The 17,524-nt window shown below is 42.0% G+C and overlaps 1 protein-coding gene across 1 annotated transcript in view; it reads left to right on the forward strand.

The window, feature by feature from the left end:
• The window catches only part of SLC5A1 (solute carrier family 5 member 1), a 67,435-nt gene extending 49,911 nt beyond the window's left edge, over positions 1–17,524 (forward strand). The window contains exons 11-15 of the mRNA XM_006147963.3: positions 1,344–1,494; positions 3,219–3,387; positions 5,190–5,405; positions 7,778–7,883; positions 15,437–17,524. Coding sequence (XP_006148025.1) covers positions 1,344–1,494; positions 3,219–3,387; positions 5,190–5,405; positions 7,778–7,883; positions 15,437–15,654 — 860 coding nt within the window. The 3' untranslated portion in view covers positions 15,655–17,524. The remainder of the gene's footprint in view (positions 1–1,343; positions 1,495–3,218; positions 3,388–5,189; positions 5,406–7,777; positions 7,884–15,436) is intronic.

A 17,524-nucleotide genomic window follows, 5' to 3' on the forward strand; every position in this document is an offset into this window, starting at 1 on the left:
TCCAGTATTATTATTATACCATCCTAGTGGGTGCGAAGTACCTCATGTGGCTTTGATTTGAATTTCCCTGATGTCAAGCATCTTTCATGTCATTCCTGGCCATTCATATATCTTCGGAGAAGTGTCCATTCAGATCTTTTGCCATTTTAAATGATTTATCTAGTATTATTTTCTCCTACAGTTTATTTATGTATTTTTTCTAAGAGAAATAGAGATGGGGGCACACCCCCAACAGAGTCTTGTCGTCTTAGCTGGTCTCACTCATGGGCATGTGCATGCACCTGGAATGCTCAGGGAGGGCCCAGGATGTGAACCCAGGACATTCCCCAAGTGGGCTACTACATTACCACTGCTCCACCATCTGGCTCCTGTCTTTTTGTTATTGAGTTGGAAGAGTTTTTATATCTTTTGTATACTACGCACTTATCAGATAGATGATTTGCACATTCCTATTCATTTCCATTTCACTTCCATTCTGTGACTGTTTTTTTTTTTTTAAACCGTTTTGACTATCTCATCTTTTGAATCCTAATTTAAATCTCTTTCTGCTGTATCATGAATCTTTTGGGTGAGAGACCTTGTAAAAATCCCCTCAGATGAAATATATACCTACTATCACCACTACCATAATAACCATCATTATCTAACTGCAAATATTTATCTCATGTGCATTTTTGTCTCTAAGCTGTTTGTTGTTTGTTGTGGGCTTACAATGTAATTTAAAGCCACAGACGATTTCCTGAAACTTTATTTTTTGGAGAGGTTTTTGCTATAGGGCGCGTGCACTCACCAGAAAGACAGAGAGAGACAGAGAGACAGAAAGCGACTAATCACCTCCCAGGGGAGATGGCCACACCACAATCCCTTCTCCTCCATTCTCCTCTCGGGATCCTGGGCACACATGCACATATGCCCAGCGTGAGTTTAAGCCACCAGGTCTTGGACTCGAACCATGGTCAACTACATGGCAGTCCAGTGACAGAGCCATTATGCCAACTGCTGGTCCCCTGAAAATTTTTATAAATTTAATTTTATTCATTGTCATTATTTTATTTTATTTTTAAAGTCTATGAGAGAGAGAGAGAGAGAGAGAGAGAGAGAGAGAAAGTGAGAAAACAAGCTGCCATGTACAGGACGTGAACCACAGTCAGCCATGTGTGAGTCCACCTGCCTTACCACTATGCCACATGCCAACCCCAATTTCCTAAAACTTTTTAATCGGAGATAGAAGTTGGAGAACCCGAGATGGTTTTAGACAGCAAAGAAGCCTGAGACCTCATACTTCCCAAGTACAAGAGAGCTGAGTTGCAGTATGTGGCACTCAGAACCTCCTTCTCTTCCAGGACTGCGAGGCCTGATGCTGTCGGTAATGATGGCCTCTCTCATGAGTTCCCTGACCTCCATCTTCAACAGCGCCAGCACCCTCTTCACCATGGACATCTACACCAAGGTCCGGAAGGGAGCGTCTGAGAGAGAGCTCATGATTGCAGGAAGGTAAGTGCAGCTTCCCCCTGCTTCCATCTGGGCTACTCCTCGAGACAGGGCAGAATGGCAGATGTCTGGGTAGAATGGTATTTCCCTTGGTCTGTCTTTAGTTTTCCTGATATGATATTGACTTCAGAACTTCTTGTAGAGCTGGTCTAGTATTGGTGACTTCTTTCAGTTTTTGTTTATCTGAGAGTAGTTTTATTTGTTCTCCTCAACTGAAGGATAATCTTGCCAGGTATAGTATTCTTGGTTGAAATTGTTTCTCTTTTCGTGTTTCGAATACGTCTTTCCATTCTTTCCTTGCCTGTGTTGTTTCAGTTGAGAGGTCTGAAGTTAGCCTAATGGGATAACCTTTACAAGAAACTTGATGTTTCTCTCTTGCCATTTTTAGAATATTGTCTTTGTCCTTGATCTCTCTATGACGTGCCTGGGGAAGGATCTTTTTATGTTAATTTTATTTGAAATTCTTATTATTTTTGGGTTTGAATTTCTCCATGTTTCTCTGTATTTGGAAAGTGCTCAGATAGTATTTCATGAACTCTTCATGAAAGCATTTTTCCATGCCCTTATCAGGTGCTTCATCTTCTGGAATATCCATTATTTGGATTTTTAGGCATTTCATGATGCCTAGGATTTACTGTATGTTATCCTCATTCTCTCCCCCGCCCCCCATTCTTTTTGGTGGTTTGGTCTATGCTGGAGACTTTGTCTTCAAGGTCAGTAATTCATTCTTCTACATGGTCCAAACTGCTGTTAATGTTTTTTAGGGAAATTTTAATTTCTTTTATTGTATTCTTTATTTCTAGAAGTTCTGTTTGGTTCTTTTTAAGGGTTTCTATCTCTTTATGGAATTCCTCTTTTATGTCCTGGAATGTCCTTTTCTCATTTCCTGCAATCAATTATTTTCTCTTGCATCTCATGAATAGTTAGAATTCTTTTTCTGACATTTCTGTGAATTCCTTTGTGCTGTCCATTGTTGATGGGGCTGGGGCTACTGCGGTCACCTGGGAGAGGGTTCCCCCTTGTTTTCTCATGTTTCTTTGAGATCTGCACTGGCTTTTTGACATCTGATGTAGTATTCACTTTTTCCTGTTTATTGGAGTAGAGTCTGTAGTATTGGAAGAGGGAATTTCACCCTTAGGTCTCAGGTGTTTTCCTCTTAGAGGGCTGTATCTTTCAGATGAGAGCAGATAAAACTTAAACATGTAACTTCCAGAGGTTGGCTCCTCTACCAAACTTTCAGCTCTTGAGGTGGGAGCAAGCTAAGGAAATAAAACTTAGTGAAGAGGATCCAGTTACACACAGCACAGGGTAGCACTCCAACCCCAAGAAGTGGTGTTGTGCTTATGAGAAGAGGCCTGCTGAGACCAGGACCAAGTCTCCCAGCAGGCGGTGGGTGGGTAGAACCCAGGCAGCAGGGAGTCTTGAATGAAAGGAGAGCCACAAGTTCCAAAGATAATCTGGGAGGTGGGGGTGTACCCGCAAGAGGCCTATGGATACCAGGCCTAAGTGTCCCAGTGGGCAGATTGAGCCAAGGCAGCAGGGAGCACTGGGCAGACAGAGTGCTTCAAGTTCCAAGATAACTCCCATAATATTTTAAAATATGCTTTTCCATGAAATTTTTGAAGGTCCCTCATACACATACCTGTGTATTTATATTTGCTAATTTGGTGTGGTTTTACTCATGTACAGTTATTTATTGCCACTGTGTTGTGGGGCTTTGATTTCAGGTTGTTCATCTTGGTGCTGATTGGGATCAGTATCGCCTGGGTCCCCATTGTGCAGTCAGCCCAAAGTGGGCAGCTCTTTGACTACATCCAGTCCATCACCAGTTACTTGGGACCACCCATCGCGGCTGTCTTCCTGCTTGCTATTTTCTGCAAGAGAGTCAATGAGCCCGTAGGTATCATTCTGGCATGTCCAGAAAAGCCATCCTGACACAGACGTTTCCATGAGGGTTTCCATAGTTCCTGTGGGAGGGATTCTGTGTTCCAGAGATCTTCAGAATGTGCATGTGCTGCTAAAGGTTGGTACAGGAAAATGTCCAGGCACCAACAGGCTCTCTGGGAGCTGGAGGAGACTCCTCAGAGTTGGTACAGAGAACTCATTCTCTGACTCCCCCATTCTTGCTATAGGCTCCCAACTAAATGATGCGTATTTTATGTCCGATCTTGGTGATCTGGACCTGACTGCACAGCATCCCGTGGGGAGTGTGCAGGGCTTATGTTGAGCAGTTGCAGAGGAAATCCTAGCGTAAATCACCTCCAGTGGCTCTGCTGTGAGCTTGGCTTTCCAGCTGGCACTTGTCATTGTTGTTGTTATTTGTAGTTTTTGCTACAGGGAGAGAGAGAAGGAGAGAGAGAGAGAGAGAGAGAGAGAGAGAGAGAGAATGAAAATAACCCCCAGGAGGGAGGTCCACACCACAATTTCTTTTTTTCCAGTCTCTTCTTGGGATTTTGGGCACACACGCACAAGTATGTGTTTTAACTGGCAGGACTGGGACTTGAACCACACAGTCAGCCATATGGGACCCAGCACCTTAAGCTTCATGCAGCCTGCTGGCCACGTAATCAGTTTTGAGATGTATAAATCACCACATATGCCACTCTTTTTAAAAAACTTGCCACTAGGAGGATAACTCATATTTTCTGGTGACATAAAATATATGTAAAATATAACTAACTAAATAAATACAAACAAACAAACCTGACAAGAAACTACTTTACCTCACAAGTAACTGTATTTGCACATGCCTAAATCTGGAGACTGGTGGTGACAGTAGCTTCAAGTAGAGATGTTCAAGTTATTATTTATTTACTTTTTATTTTTTTTCCAGTAGGGTGTGTGCACTTGTTGGAGAGAGACAGAAAGAGGAAAAACAAGAAATCAGGCCCCAGGGAGGATGGCCATACTGCATTTTTTTCTCCTTCATTCTTCTCTCAGGATTTTGGGCACATATACACATACACCTAGAGTGATTTTCAAACAACTGGGTCTGGGACTTGAACCATAGAGTTGGTCATGTGGGAGCCCAGTGCCTTAACCACCATGCCACCTGTTGGCCTCTCAAGTTATTTTTTAAGTTAAAAGAAAAAAAAATTTTTTTTGGAGAGATTTTCACTATAGGGCGCGTGTGCTCGCCAGACAGACAGAGAGAGACATAGAGACAGAAAGCGAGAAATCACCCCCCAGGGGGGATGGTCACACCGCAATCCCTTCTTTTCCATTCTCCTCTCAGGATCTTGGGCACGCACGCACACGCGCCCAGCATGAATTTTAAGCCACCGGGTCCGCGACGCGAACTGCGGTTGACTACATGGGAGTCCAGCGACATAGCCATTACGCTAACTGCTGGTTCCCAAGTTAAAAGAAATTTTGAATTAAGACTTCTAGTGAACGTTCTCTACCAGTGATTAGACACTTGATTGTGAATCCTTGTTTTATAATCCAAGTGAAATTACGGATGGATTTTCATTTGAAAATTTCATGGATTTTCAGTGAAATCCACGGAAATATGATGGACAGATCTACTTACAGCTTAACATAATGCTCCTAGCCTTATTCTGAACTCCACTGCTGTGACTTCAGATGACCTGGAGTTACCATTTGTCCCATCTTTATTCCTTTACATCCACATGCCCCTTTAGTGCCCTGCTCTTCTGTATGTTTGGCATTGGCTAACCCAGCATTTTCTTTCACAGGGAGCCTTTTGGGGACTGATACTAGGTTTCCTGATTGGGATTTCCCGAATGATTACCGAGTTTGCTTATGGAACTGGGAGCTGCATGGAGCCTAGTAACTGTCCCACAATTATCTGTGGGGTTCACTACCTGTACTTTGCCATCATCCTCTTTGTCATTACTCTCTTCACCGTCCTGATTGTCTCGTTCTTAACCAAGCCCATTCCAGATGTGCATGTGAGTATCTATTTGGGAAACCTGTCCTGCCCTTGTTTTACGTTTACACTACAACACTCTCGGACATCCCACGCATGACTAAAATCATCCACACTTGCTGTGTGTTTCATGTAATTTATTGTTAGGAAAGTCATGATGCATTTTTGCAATTGTATTGTTAGAAAAGTCATGATGCATTTTTGCATAGAAAAACAGACAAAATACTTTATAACTCGTACAACAACCCAGTAGAAGGATGTAGGACAGGAAACACAGAGTGCCAGGAGGGCAGCATCAAGCGTGCATCTTATAGCAGTCTATACTTCAGTCCAGGCTATTCTCTGGATCCTCTCTTTGAGTGACAGATCAGGTACAAGGGCATAAGACCTTATGGGTGGGCACAGGGATAATCTGACTTAGAAGCCCATATCCTAAGTAGGAACCAAGCCCATATTCTAAGTAGGATTTTCTGACGGTTCCATGGTCAGATCTTCCAGGGCTCCCAGCAAAGGGCATGCCTAATTATGAAATAACTACATTCAGGGAAGCTGGAATTATGGTTTCCCTCTTGATTTTTTTTTCCCAATTAAGTCACCAAACTCATAGAATTCAAGACAGTTATAACATTATCAAAGTCCAATTGACTCAAGACTTTGAAAATTATGATTACTTTTCTTTAGCTCTGGATGCCCCCTTTAACTTAGGGTTCATTCATAACTGTTCCAACCCAGATAAAGGTTACCAATTATTGGCATTTATTTGTTTATTTATTTATTTACTTACTTACTTATTTACCATAACCAGCATAACCTGGTTACCCAACACAGATGACATTCACCTTTTTCAGGTTTCCAAGGGAACAGAGCTACAAAGCTAACCCAAGGTCATATTTATCCGTAGAAAAAGACAAAGGATTTTATTAGCACTTACATTTACAGGGCCCATGGGATCCCAAAGAGACCTTCAGCCTTGTTGCCACAATTTTAAGAGCTATGACAAAGCTTAGTGCAAGACAAAGACTGTTCTTATAGTGGCAAAACCACCATCATGTCTATTGACTGGGACTGGCACAGGCATTCTTTGTGTGGTATCAGCTGCTTCCTTGTTTCAGTCTGGTTCTGCACTGCTTCCTGAAGTGGAGAAAGCAAAGTAGTCACCAAAGGGCATGGTCACATGAACACCTTCTCCTGATTTCCAGGGTTCCTCAGGCTGGTTCATGATGTAGACTATGTCAATAGAAGCCACGTTTCAGTGGGGCTGGATGGTGGCACGGTGGTCAAATGCAGTGTTCTGTGAGGTATATCTACCTGGGAAGGTTACTTGTTCACATCCAGCTGTCTCCCCAAGTGTGCCAGGCATGTGTGTGCCCATGCCTGTGATCCAGGCAGGCTGAAACGGGGGGTATCTTGCAGCATCAAGACCCTGTGGGTGTGCTGCATCTCTGTCTCTCTCTCTCTGTCTTTTTCATGTATTAAATAATTTAAAAAATTCCTTTTTCAAAGTATTTACTTATTTAATATCATGTGTTGTTATTATTTTTAAATTTGACCAGAGAGAGAGACAGAGAGAAAGGGAAAGTGAGAAAGCAAGCCACCAGGTCCAGGACTCGAACCTTAGCTGGCCATGTGGGAATCCAGTGCCTCTAACCACCATGCTACTTGCTGGCCCCGCATTAAATAATTTTTTTTTTTGAAAAGAAGTTGTGTTTCCAACTCTATCCTATTCTAATATGGCTCATTATTATGATTCTTATCCCCATAGTATGACACAGCGTGAACACATGACTGACACTGCTGGTCTTGACAGATGTTTCCTACTACCAATGCTAGAAGGAACAAACTCATTTATCACGTGTAAAAAGATTTTATTCATTCCATGAACATTTCTGTATTCACAGTCTCTCAGGTTCTCAATATATGTATATCAGAAGGGTTGAGGTGTATGATTTACATAGAAGTTTCTAAAAAAATTAGAGATAATGATATTGAAGGGTCACATTCCTTTCCTTTTTCTTTTTTTTTAGAGATTTTTGCCTTAGGGCACGTGTGCTCAGTGGAGAGAGAGACAGAGACAGTGAGAGGGAAAGTGAGAAATCTCCCCCCTCCCTGGGGTGGGGATGGCCATGCTACAATCCCTTCACCTTCATTCTTCATTCTTCTCCCAAGATTTTGGGCACACATGCACATACACACACACACCCAGCTTGATTTTCAAGCCACCAGAACAGGATTTGAACTGTGATCAGCCATGTGGGAGCTCAGCAACATAACCGCTATGTAATCTGCTGGCCCTTTTTTCCTTTCTTGATGCATGCATATATCATCATTCTCCCAGGTTCTTGGCTTAAGTCTCTATTTGGATCTTTCTGTTGACTGGTTCTGCTCTGCCAACAGCTCTACCGATTGTGCTGGAGCCTGCGTAACAGCACAGAGGAGCGTATTGACCTGGATGCAGGAGAGGAATACGTCCAAGAAACACCAAAGGAGGACCTCGAAATAGGTAATTTATGATTTAGAGCCTATTCCCAAGTAACAAAATACTATGCCTATCACATAAAGATAATTTTATTGACACCACCTCTAAATGGCATCATCAAAGCTCAGATCTCTCCTCCAGGAGAATGTGGAGTGGAGCAGGGTTGAGTTGGCTAAGTGGATTTCGGAAAGTCCTCTCTGAGGTCTGGCCAAGGAGGGAAGGGAGGGACAGAATCATTCCAGCCCCTCACCTCTCGTATTTTACAGTGAGTAAGGAACTGGTCATTCTGCCTCAATTTGAGTCACGAGCAGGAATAAGAAAAGTCAGAACTCTTGTGACATAGCCCATCTACTGAGAGAAGATGGAACCCAAGCTGTGGTCAGTTCTAGAGACATCAAGAGCTGGCATAGAAGCTCTTGGGGTATTCTGTCTTACTGGCTTACCATATGAGATGTAGAAAATCAAACTGAGAAGCCTGAATAATGCTTAGTCAGCGCCAAGACACATGTCCTATAAGGAAATGCTTTCTTAAGCTTTAGCCTTGCACATTTTTCTCCCTACATGGGAAATGCACACATAGAGGATGATTGTGGAGAGGTGGTATGTGTGGCGTGCAGAGATAGGGGAGCTCATGGTCACATGTGCTTTGCCTGGTGCTGGGCTGAGGTCTCACCACTCCATCTGAAGAAGAGCACACAGATGCAGCAGAAGTTCATCAGGAATGTCACAGAGTTCTATTTCTGAAAGGGCTCTGGAAATCATTTGGTATTATCACCTCTTTTCACAGGTACTTAAATTGAGGCCCAGGGAGGGAGATGCTTTGCCTATAGTCCCAGCTCTGATGCATTCTACTTGTGATTTCTAAGAATCTTTCAGTTCTAAACTGGTGTGAAAAGTATTGGAGAGAGGATGACGCTGCAGGCAGCTCTCCATGGTTCTGAAAACAGGAAGCCCCTTTTTGTTTCCCCAGAGCAGGCCCCTCCACTTCTCTTACCTCTGAAAATGTCTTCCCATTGAGTAAGACTATCATATATTTTAAAGGGACCTGGGTGAGGAGTATTTTAAAGTATCAAGAGGTTTAAATGTGGAAGAAGAGATTAATTTTGCACTAGAGGGCAGACTTAAGATGAGAGGAAAAAATTCATCCAATTTTAACGCAGAGTAATGAGGCAGGATAGGGCAGAGATAGATTGTGGGGTTTGGAATCAGGAATAACTGGGATTAAATCATGATTTCTCTTTTTATTATCCTAGTTAATTGGTTCTATTTTTTTAAGGTCCAGATTCCTTATGTAAGAGTATTCTAAGTGATAGCCCACACCACCTAGCACAGCTGGAAACATTGAACAAGATCATACTTCTGTAGAAGAGTTGGTGGGACCAGCAGATGGCATAATGGTTACGTTGCTGGATTCCCATGTAGTAGACCATGGTCTGAGTCCCAGACCTGGCAGCGTAAAACACATGCTGGGCATGTGTGCATGTGTGCCCAAGATCCTGAGAGAAGAATGGAGGAGAAAAGATTGCAGCATGACTGTCCCCCTTGGGGGGTGATTTCTCACTTTCAGTCTCTCTGTCTCTCTAGCAAATGCATGCACCCTATAGCAAAAATCTCTCTAAAAAAAAAAAAGAATTGGTTGTAATTATCACAATAACAATTGCTTTGAAGGAAGAGTTTTCTAACTGAGTTGGTCTGGAAAGGGTTGAGTGGCAAGTTTGCATCTACCAGGGATGCTGTAGAGGGGATGCCCATACTGGGTAGAGAACAGGCTTATTGAACTCCGAGGCCCATGACAGCACTTGAATTCAGTTGTTTCTTACTTATTTATTTTCATAATCTTGTTTGTATTATATTGAATCACATATAACTTTACAGTGTATTACATTTCTTTTACCAGAAGGAATGCCATGCATATCATTCAATACAGAGACATTAAAATCCCCGTCTTCATCATCCAGTAGCTTTTCATTTTTTCCCCAATTATTATTATTCCAATTATTTTTTAAAAACAATCACTATTTATCATTTTGCTTGTAAAAAGACTTCACCCAACACGAAATACTTCTCAGACCAATTCTGTTGTTTCTTGATGAAATCAGGCTGAACACTGTAGTCTATTATAAAGCACTAGAAGCTAAGCTCTCTTGAGGGCTTTTGTAGACCACAGGCATCACACCCACCATTCTCTGAGAAGCAACAGCATGAAGCCTTGCTGTGGCACCACCATTCTCATATAATTATCATTATAGTTCATCATCACCTTCATCATATGACAGATAATAACATGATCACAGCATATTTTAATGATTGGGTCATCAGGAAAGTCATGATACATTTGTGCATAGAAAAATATAGAAAAATATGTCATGACTTTTCAGATAACCTAATGGAAGTACCTTACTCTAATTGAGTGATTCATTTGGCACCACATCATTTTTTTTAAAAAATATAATGCAAGTATAACTTTTTCAAATTTACAGTGAGGAATATGAGACAGAGACATTCTTAAGGCCATTCAACATTTTATTGACCCAGATAACCATATATTTCTTTTCATTTTTTTGGAGAGGTTTTTGCTATAGGGCTCATGCGCTCGCCAGACAGAGAGAGACATATAGACAGAAAGCGAGAAATCACCCCCCAGGGGGGTTGGTCATGCTGCAATCCCTTCTCCTCCATTGTCCTCTCAGGATCTTGGGCACGCACGCACATGCGCCCGGTGTGAGTTTTAAGCCACTGGGTCCGGGACGCGAACCGTGGTCAACTATGTGGGAGTCTAGCAACATAGCCATTACGCTAACTGCTGGTTCCCGTTAACCATATATTTCTCACTTGAACTAGTCAATGAGCCCAACTTATCACTCTCTTTCTTACACAATCTGATATATTAGTGGAGTGAGTCAAAGGGGAGAGGTACAAGGAGGCTCTTCTAGCTTGTGTGAGAAAAGAGAGAGAATGGAAGGAGGCTAACACTTCTTAACATCTACTCTGAGGAGGCCTTCAAAATGTTCATGGAAAAGTCTCTGAAAAACAAAAACTGAATGGATTTCAAGTTTGTTTACACCAAAATAAACTTTAATTTTACTTCTACTTTCCCATGGACTTTTTGAAGTTCCCTCACATGCGTTGGGTGCTCTCTCACTAAATCATTAAAATAAATCTCTCTTTAAATATTCATTAATATAGTGAATAAAGTATTATTTATGCAATCTTAGATACCTGAAGATAAGAGAGGTGAATTAAGTAGACCACAAAACTGATTTTGGGTCCCAGTTTTGACACATGTATGGGTTTGATCACTAAGGTTCTTTCTAATTCTAACATTCTGTGACTCTTTAAAGATTTAAACAATGGAAAGTGTAGGGCCAGTCCTGTGGTCTAGTAGTTAAGGTAGCTGGATCCCACATGGCAGGCTATGGTTGTGATCCTGGCTGTGGTGGATTGAAAAACATACTGAGTGTGTGTATGTGTGTCCCAAATCCTGACAAGATGGAGAAATGGAGAAGAGTAATGAGGCAGGATAGGGCAGAGATAGATTGTGGGGTTTGGAATCAGGAATAACTGGGATTAAATCATGATTTCTCTTTTTATTATCCTAGTTAATTGGTTCTATTTTTTTAAGGTCCAGATTCCTTATGTAAGAGTATTCTAAGTGATAGCCCACACCACCTAGCACAGCTGGAAACATTGAACAAGATCATACTTCTGTAGAAGAGTTGGTGGGACCAGCAGATGGCATAATGGTTACGTTGCTGGATTCCCATGTAGTTGACCATGGTCTGAGTCCCAGACCTGGCAGCGTAAAACACATGCTGGGCATGTGTGCATGTGTGCCCAAGATCCTGAGAGAAGAATGGAGGAGAAAAGATTGCAGCATGACTGTCCCCCTTGGGGGGTGATTTCTCATTTTCAGTCTCTCTGTCTCTCTAGCAAATGCATGCACCCTATAGCAAAAATCTCTCTAAAAAAAAAAAAGAATTGGTTGTAATTATCACAATAACAATTGCTTTGAAGGAAGAGTTTTCTAACTGAGTTGGTCTGGAAAGGGTTGAGTGGCAAGTTTGCATCTACCAGGGATGCTGTAGAGGGGATGCCCATACTGGGTAGAGAACAGGCTTATTGAACTCCGAGGCCCATGACAGCACTTGAATTCAGTTGTTTCTTACTTATTTATTTTCATAATCTTGTTTGTATTATATTGAATCACATATAACTTTACAGTGTATTACATTTCTTTTACCAGAAGGAATGCCATGCATATCATTCAATACAGAGACATTAAAATCCCCGTCTTCATCATCCAGTAGCTTTTCATTTTTTCCCCAATTATTATTATTCCAATTATTTTTTAAAAACAATCACTATTTATCATTTTGCTTGTAAAAAGACTTCACCCAACACGAAATACTTCTCAGACCAATTCTGTTGTTTCTTGATGAAATCAGGCTGAACACTGTAGTCTATTATAAAGCACTAGAAGCTAAGCTCTCTTGAGGGCTTTTGTAGACCACAGGCATCACACCCACCATTCTCTGAGAAGCAACAGCATGAAGCCTTGCTGTGGCACCACCATTCTCATATAATTATCATTATAGTTCATCATCACCTTCATCATATGACAGATAATAACATGATCACAGCATATTTTAATGATTGGGTCATCAGGAAAGTCATGATACATTTGTGCATAGAAAAATATAGAAAAATATGTCATGACTTTTCAGATAACCTAATGGAAGTACCTTACTCTAATTGAGTGATTCATTTGGCACCACATCATTTTTTTTAAAAAATATAATGCAAGTATAACTTTTTCAAATTTACAGTGAGGAATATGAGACAGAGACATTCTTAAGGCCATTCAACATTTTATTGACCCAGATAACCATATATTTCTTTTCATTTTTTTGGAGAGGTTTTTGCTATAGGGCTCATGCGCTCGCCAGACAGAGAGAGACATATAGACAGAAAGCGAGAAATCACCCCCCAGGGGGGTTGGTCATGCTGCAATCCCTTCTCCTCCATTGTCCTCTCAGGATCTTGGGCACGCACGCACATGCGCCCGGTGTGAGTTTTAAGCCACTGGGTCCGGGACGCGAACCGTGGTCAACTATGTGGGAGTCTAGCAACATAGCCATTACGCTAACTGCTGGTTCCCGTTAACCATATATTTCTCACTTGAACTAGTCAATGAGCCCAACTTATCACTCTCTTTCTTACACAATCTGATATATTAGTGGAGTGAGTCAAAGGGGAGAGGTACAAGGAGGCTCTTCTAGCTTGTGTGAGAAAAGAGAGAGAATGGAAGGAGGCTAACACTTCTTAACATCTACTCTGAGGAGGCCTTCAAAATGTTCATGGAAAAGTCTCTGAAAAACAAAAACTGAATGGATTTCAAGTTTGTTTACACCAAAATAAACTTTAATTTTACTTCTACTTTCCCATGGACTTTTTGAAGTTCCCTCACATGCGTTGGGTGCTCTCTCACTAAATCATTAAAATAAATCTCTCTTTAAATATTCATTAATATAGTGAATAAAGTATTATTTATGCAATCTTAGATACCTGAAGATAAGAGAGGTGAATTAAGTAGACCACAAAACTGATTTTGGGTCCCAGTTTTGACACATGTATGGGTTTGATCACTAAGGTTCTTTCTAATTCTAACATTCTGTGACTCTTTAAAGATTTAAACAATGGAAAGTGTAGGGCCAGCCCTGTGGTCTAGTAGTTAAGGTAGCTGGATCCCACTTGGCAGGCTATGGTTGTGATCCTGGCTGTGGTGGATTGAAAAACATACTGAGTGTGTGTATGTGTGTCCCAAATCCTGACAAGATGGAGAAATGGAGAGGAGATTGCAGTGTGACCATGCCCCATTGGGGAGTGATTTCTCCCTCCCTCTCTCTATCTCTCTCTGGTAAGCATACATCACCTTTGGCAATTTAAAAAAATTAGAAAAAAGTACAGAGCAGTGGTGTTTGACCTTGGTGTGTAAATATAATGGGCTTGATCTGTCCATTGAGTGCTGGACCTAGGCTTTGAAACCAGGTCTGTCTACTTCCAGTTGGGCTCAGAGGAGGGAATTCACTTTCTTGGTAGACATCCACTTTGAGTGTCAGGACCAGTTGGATGGTTTGATTCAGTACTGTTGACATGCAATACCTCTTCTTAAGACTGGAAGTGTTGGGGCCAGCAGTTAGCGTAATGGCTGTGTCGCTGGACTCCCACGTAGTCGACCGCAGTTCGCGTCCTGGACCCGGTGGCTTAAAACACGCCAGGCGCATGTAGGTGCGTGCCCAAGATCCTGAGAGGAGAATAGAGGAGAAGGGATTGCAGCATGGCCATCCCCCTGGGGGGTTGATTTCTCGTTTTCTGTCTCTCTGTCTGTCTCTGTCTGTCTGGTGAGCGCACGTACCCTATAGCAAAAACCTCTCAAAAAAAAAAAAAAAAAGACTGAAAGTGTTGATGACTGCTGCCCTGCATTAGGGGCATTTCAGACCAACTTTTATCACTCATCTGGACCTGTGGTGAAGCCTTAGCATTGGAACTTGTAGCTAAGGTGCTCCCAAGTCATGCCAGCCTCATTGTTTTCCAGTGATTTAACATACAAATACGAGTTTTGGGGTTTGGGGTGAGTTCTCCATTTCCTTCATATGCCATAATTCTTCAGCCCATTGTCAACATTCCTCCCTCATAGATTATTGTTTGATCTTCCTGTTATACATGAAAATCCACTTGTATTGGGCCTGATAGAGATGAAACTTAGGCTAGCTGATATAAGGATGTGAAATCCATTTAGTAACATCATCTTGTAACTATTGATAGTTAGGTTCTTTGAAGATTTGGTGACATTTCTATTCCTAAAAACAAGAAAATTGGGAAATTTCTGCAGAGTGATATGTGCTCTATGGTGTGGGCATCTCCTCTGGAAGCTTTTCTCTTTTTTCCTTTTAAAAAATTTACTGGGGCCAGCAGGTGGAGTAGTGGTTAAGGCACTGGACTCCCACATGGACAACTGTGGTTCAAGTGACTTAAGACTGGATCCAGTGACTTAAGACTCATGTTGGGCACATTTCTATGTGCCTAAAATCCCAGGAGGAGAATGGAGGGGAAGGGATTGTGACATGGCCATCCCCTGGTGGGGGGTGATTTCTCACTTTTCCTCTCACTGTCTTTCTCTGTCTCTCTCTAGTGAGCACACATGCCCTATGGGGGAAAAATTTACAAAAATAAAAATAAAGAGTTTATGTAGTTATTTCCTCTGAGAGTGAGAGAGAGAGAGAGAGATAAAGAGAAAAAGAAAGAGAAAGAGAAAGAAAGCTAGACATTCCTAATAGGCTCTCTGTGCCACAATCTACCCCCAGCCTTAGCCAGCCAGGACCGTGGACATATGTGCACATACTTAGCACGTACAGGGAGACCTCAGGATACAAATGAGAGACCCTTCCATGTGGCCTCGCTATCATGGAGCACAGTGTCACTGCTGTGCCTCCCTGGCTGGCCTCCCATGGAAACTTGTTCTAGTCTCCTCCTGCTTTCCTATACAATAATCCTTTTATGCCTTTCCCCTGATGCAGAAGTTCCTGAAAAGAAAAAAGGATGCTTCAGGCGGGCCTATGACCTGTTCTGTGGACTAGACCAGCAGAAAGGACCCAAGATGACCAAGGAAGAGGAGGAAGCCATGAAGATGGCGATGACAGACACCTCTGAGAAGCCTTTGTGGAGGATGGTCGTGAACATCAATGGCATTATCTTGCTGGCTGTGGCTGTCTTCTGCCATGCATATTTTGCCTGAGTCCTGCCTGCTGCTGCAGACACACCAAAGCTGGAACCTTTGCTCGATTTCCCTTTGGTCCCATTCTGCGGTGTTGAAGGGAGACCAGTCAGTTGTAAAATTTACCCAGTCATATAAATGTATATATGTGTAATTATAGGCCGGCCGGAGAAGAATCATTAATTTGCTGTTAACTTATGTATTTGAAGCCAGTGTGTTACCATCCTCTGTATACATGGGAGCTGCAGGAGGGAAGTCCACTTAGTCATATCTAGAAAAAGCCAGAGTAAGAGACAGAAGCCCTGTGATGTCTGGTGCTAGTGTGTCAGGTAGATTCAGCTAGTCAACGTTTAAAGTCTCTGAATATTTTAAGAGTTCTGGTCTCCCTGGTTCCTGCCATTTTCCCTCTTTGACCACCTCCTCCTCACTTGAAAAAAGAAAACAATTCCCCCTTCCTCCCTTATCACATCCCTCTCATGTATTTCCTCAAACCAGAAAGCATAATCTGATAAACCAATGAATGCATTGAAGGAGAGGACTGGAACTTGATGGGGTCCCTGTCACAAATATTTTCTCCTTGAAGTGGCAGCCTGGGGAAGGTAGTACTTACCTGAAAGGAAGAGACCCAAGCATCAGTCTCAGAGTGGCAAGGGAAACAGATAATCTTGGGTTTAGGGGACTTTCTGGTCCTTTTATTTTTTTTTGTAATGTCTATTGAGTTTCCTGTGTTTGGGATTTCACCCCTTTTGTCATTCACTGTTCCTGAAATGTCTTAACTACCCAGCAACGTGTGTTGCTAAATGAATGATATAGACATTTATTTATAACTGTTTGCTTTGTTTTTCTGTAAGGCTGGCGGTTGTTCAGTTTTTGTTGTGGTTGTACAAAGCACACCCTCTGGTGATGCTAACGCATTTGCCAGGGGCCACTTTGCCTCATTTGCTTATATTGACACATGGGCTTAGAGGATGGCACTGCCTCTAGTGATAGAGCAAAGGGCCCTGCTGGTGTTATCCATCATCTCAAAGCAGCCGTACCCTCCTGGAAGACACTGAAATGATTGATCTTAGCTCCTCTTCCCCGTTTTTAGGCATCTCGATCGATGATCATCTGGTGATCATCGATTGATTGTTCCGGGTGATAGTGGCCAACACTGCTAGCTCCGAGGAGTGTATTTCTTGTTAAAATGTCTCCTAGTGTGTAATTCTTTCCTTTACATTGAAATTTAACTAATTACTTCTTTTAGCTCTACAGGGGAAATCTCAATGGCCTTGCAATATAGTACCACTGAAGTTTAGGGAAAGTCAGCCTGTTGGTATTGATTGATTTCAGGAAAGCTTGGAAAATAATGGAGAATTGTTCCTGCGTAGAAAACTGGTTTGACAGGTAAAGGGACGGCCTATTCTTATAGAAGGAGGGAGACCCAGAGAGCAGTATTTGAAGAGCTTCTTGTTCTCCTTTAAGCTAGGCAGAGTAGTGAGAAAAGTGGAGTGTTCCCGATGGCTAGTACTACTCAGAGGATGCAGTCTTGTGTGCAGTGCGTGGTACATTTTGTGCTTTGAGAGGAAAAGATAAAATGCCAGTGGATGAAGTAGGCAGTGTAAGTATCTGGTTGTCCTGGATTTTGGTTCCCAACATTGCCCGCGATTTACTGTGTATATTGTGGTAAATTAATTTTGTCTCAACGGTGTATTTTTCTCTTTGAAAAATGAGGACCTTGGTGCTTATAGCATCTTCCTACCTCTTGTGGTTGTGACGAGGACATTTTGAAAAGGAGACAGAGAAATACGTGAAAGGTGCCATATTAAGCTGCAATATAGTTCCGTAAATTAAAATGTATTACTTTGATAACAATAAAAATGTTTTAAAATGCTAACATCTAGAGAGTCTA

This window comes from Tupaia chinensis, unplaced genomic scaffold, assembly GCF_000334495.1.
Source record: "Tupaia chinensis unplaced genomic scaffold, TupChi_1.0 Scaffold000226_1, whole genome shotgun sequence".
NCBI lineage: Eukaryota > Metazoa > Chordata > Mammalia > Scandentia > Tupaiidae > Tupaia > Tupaia belangeri.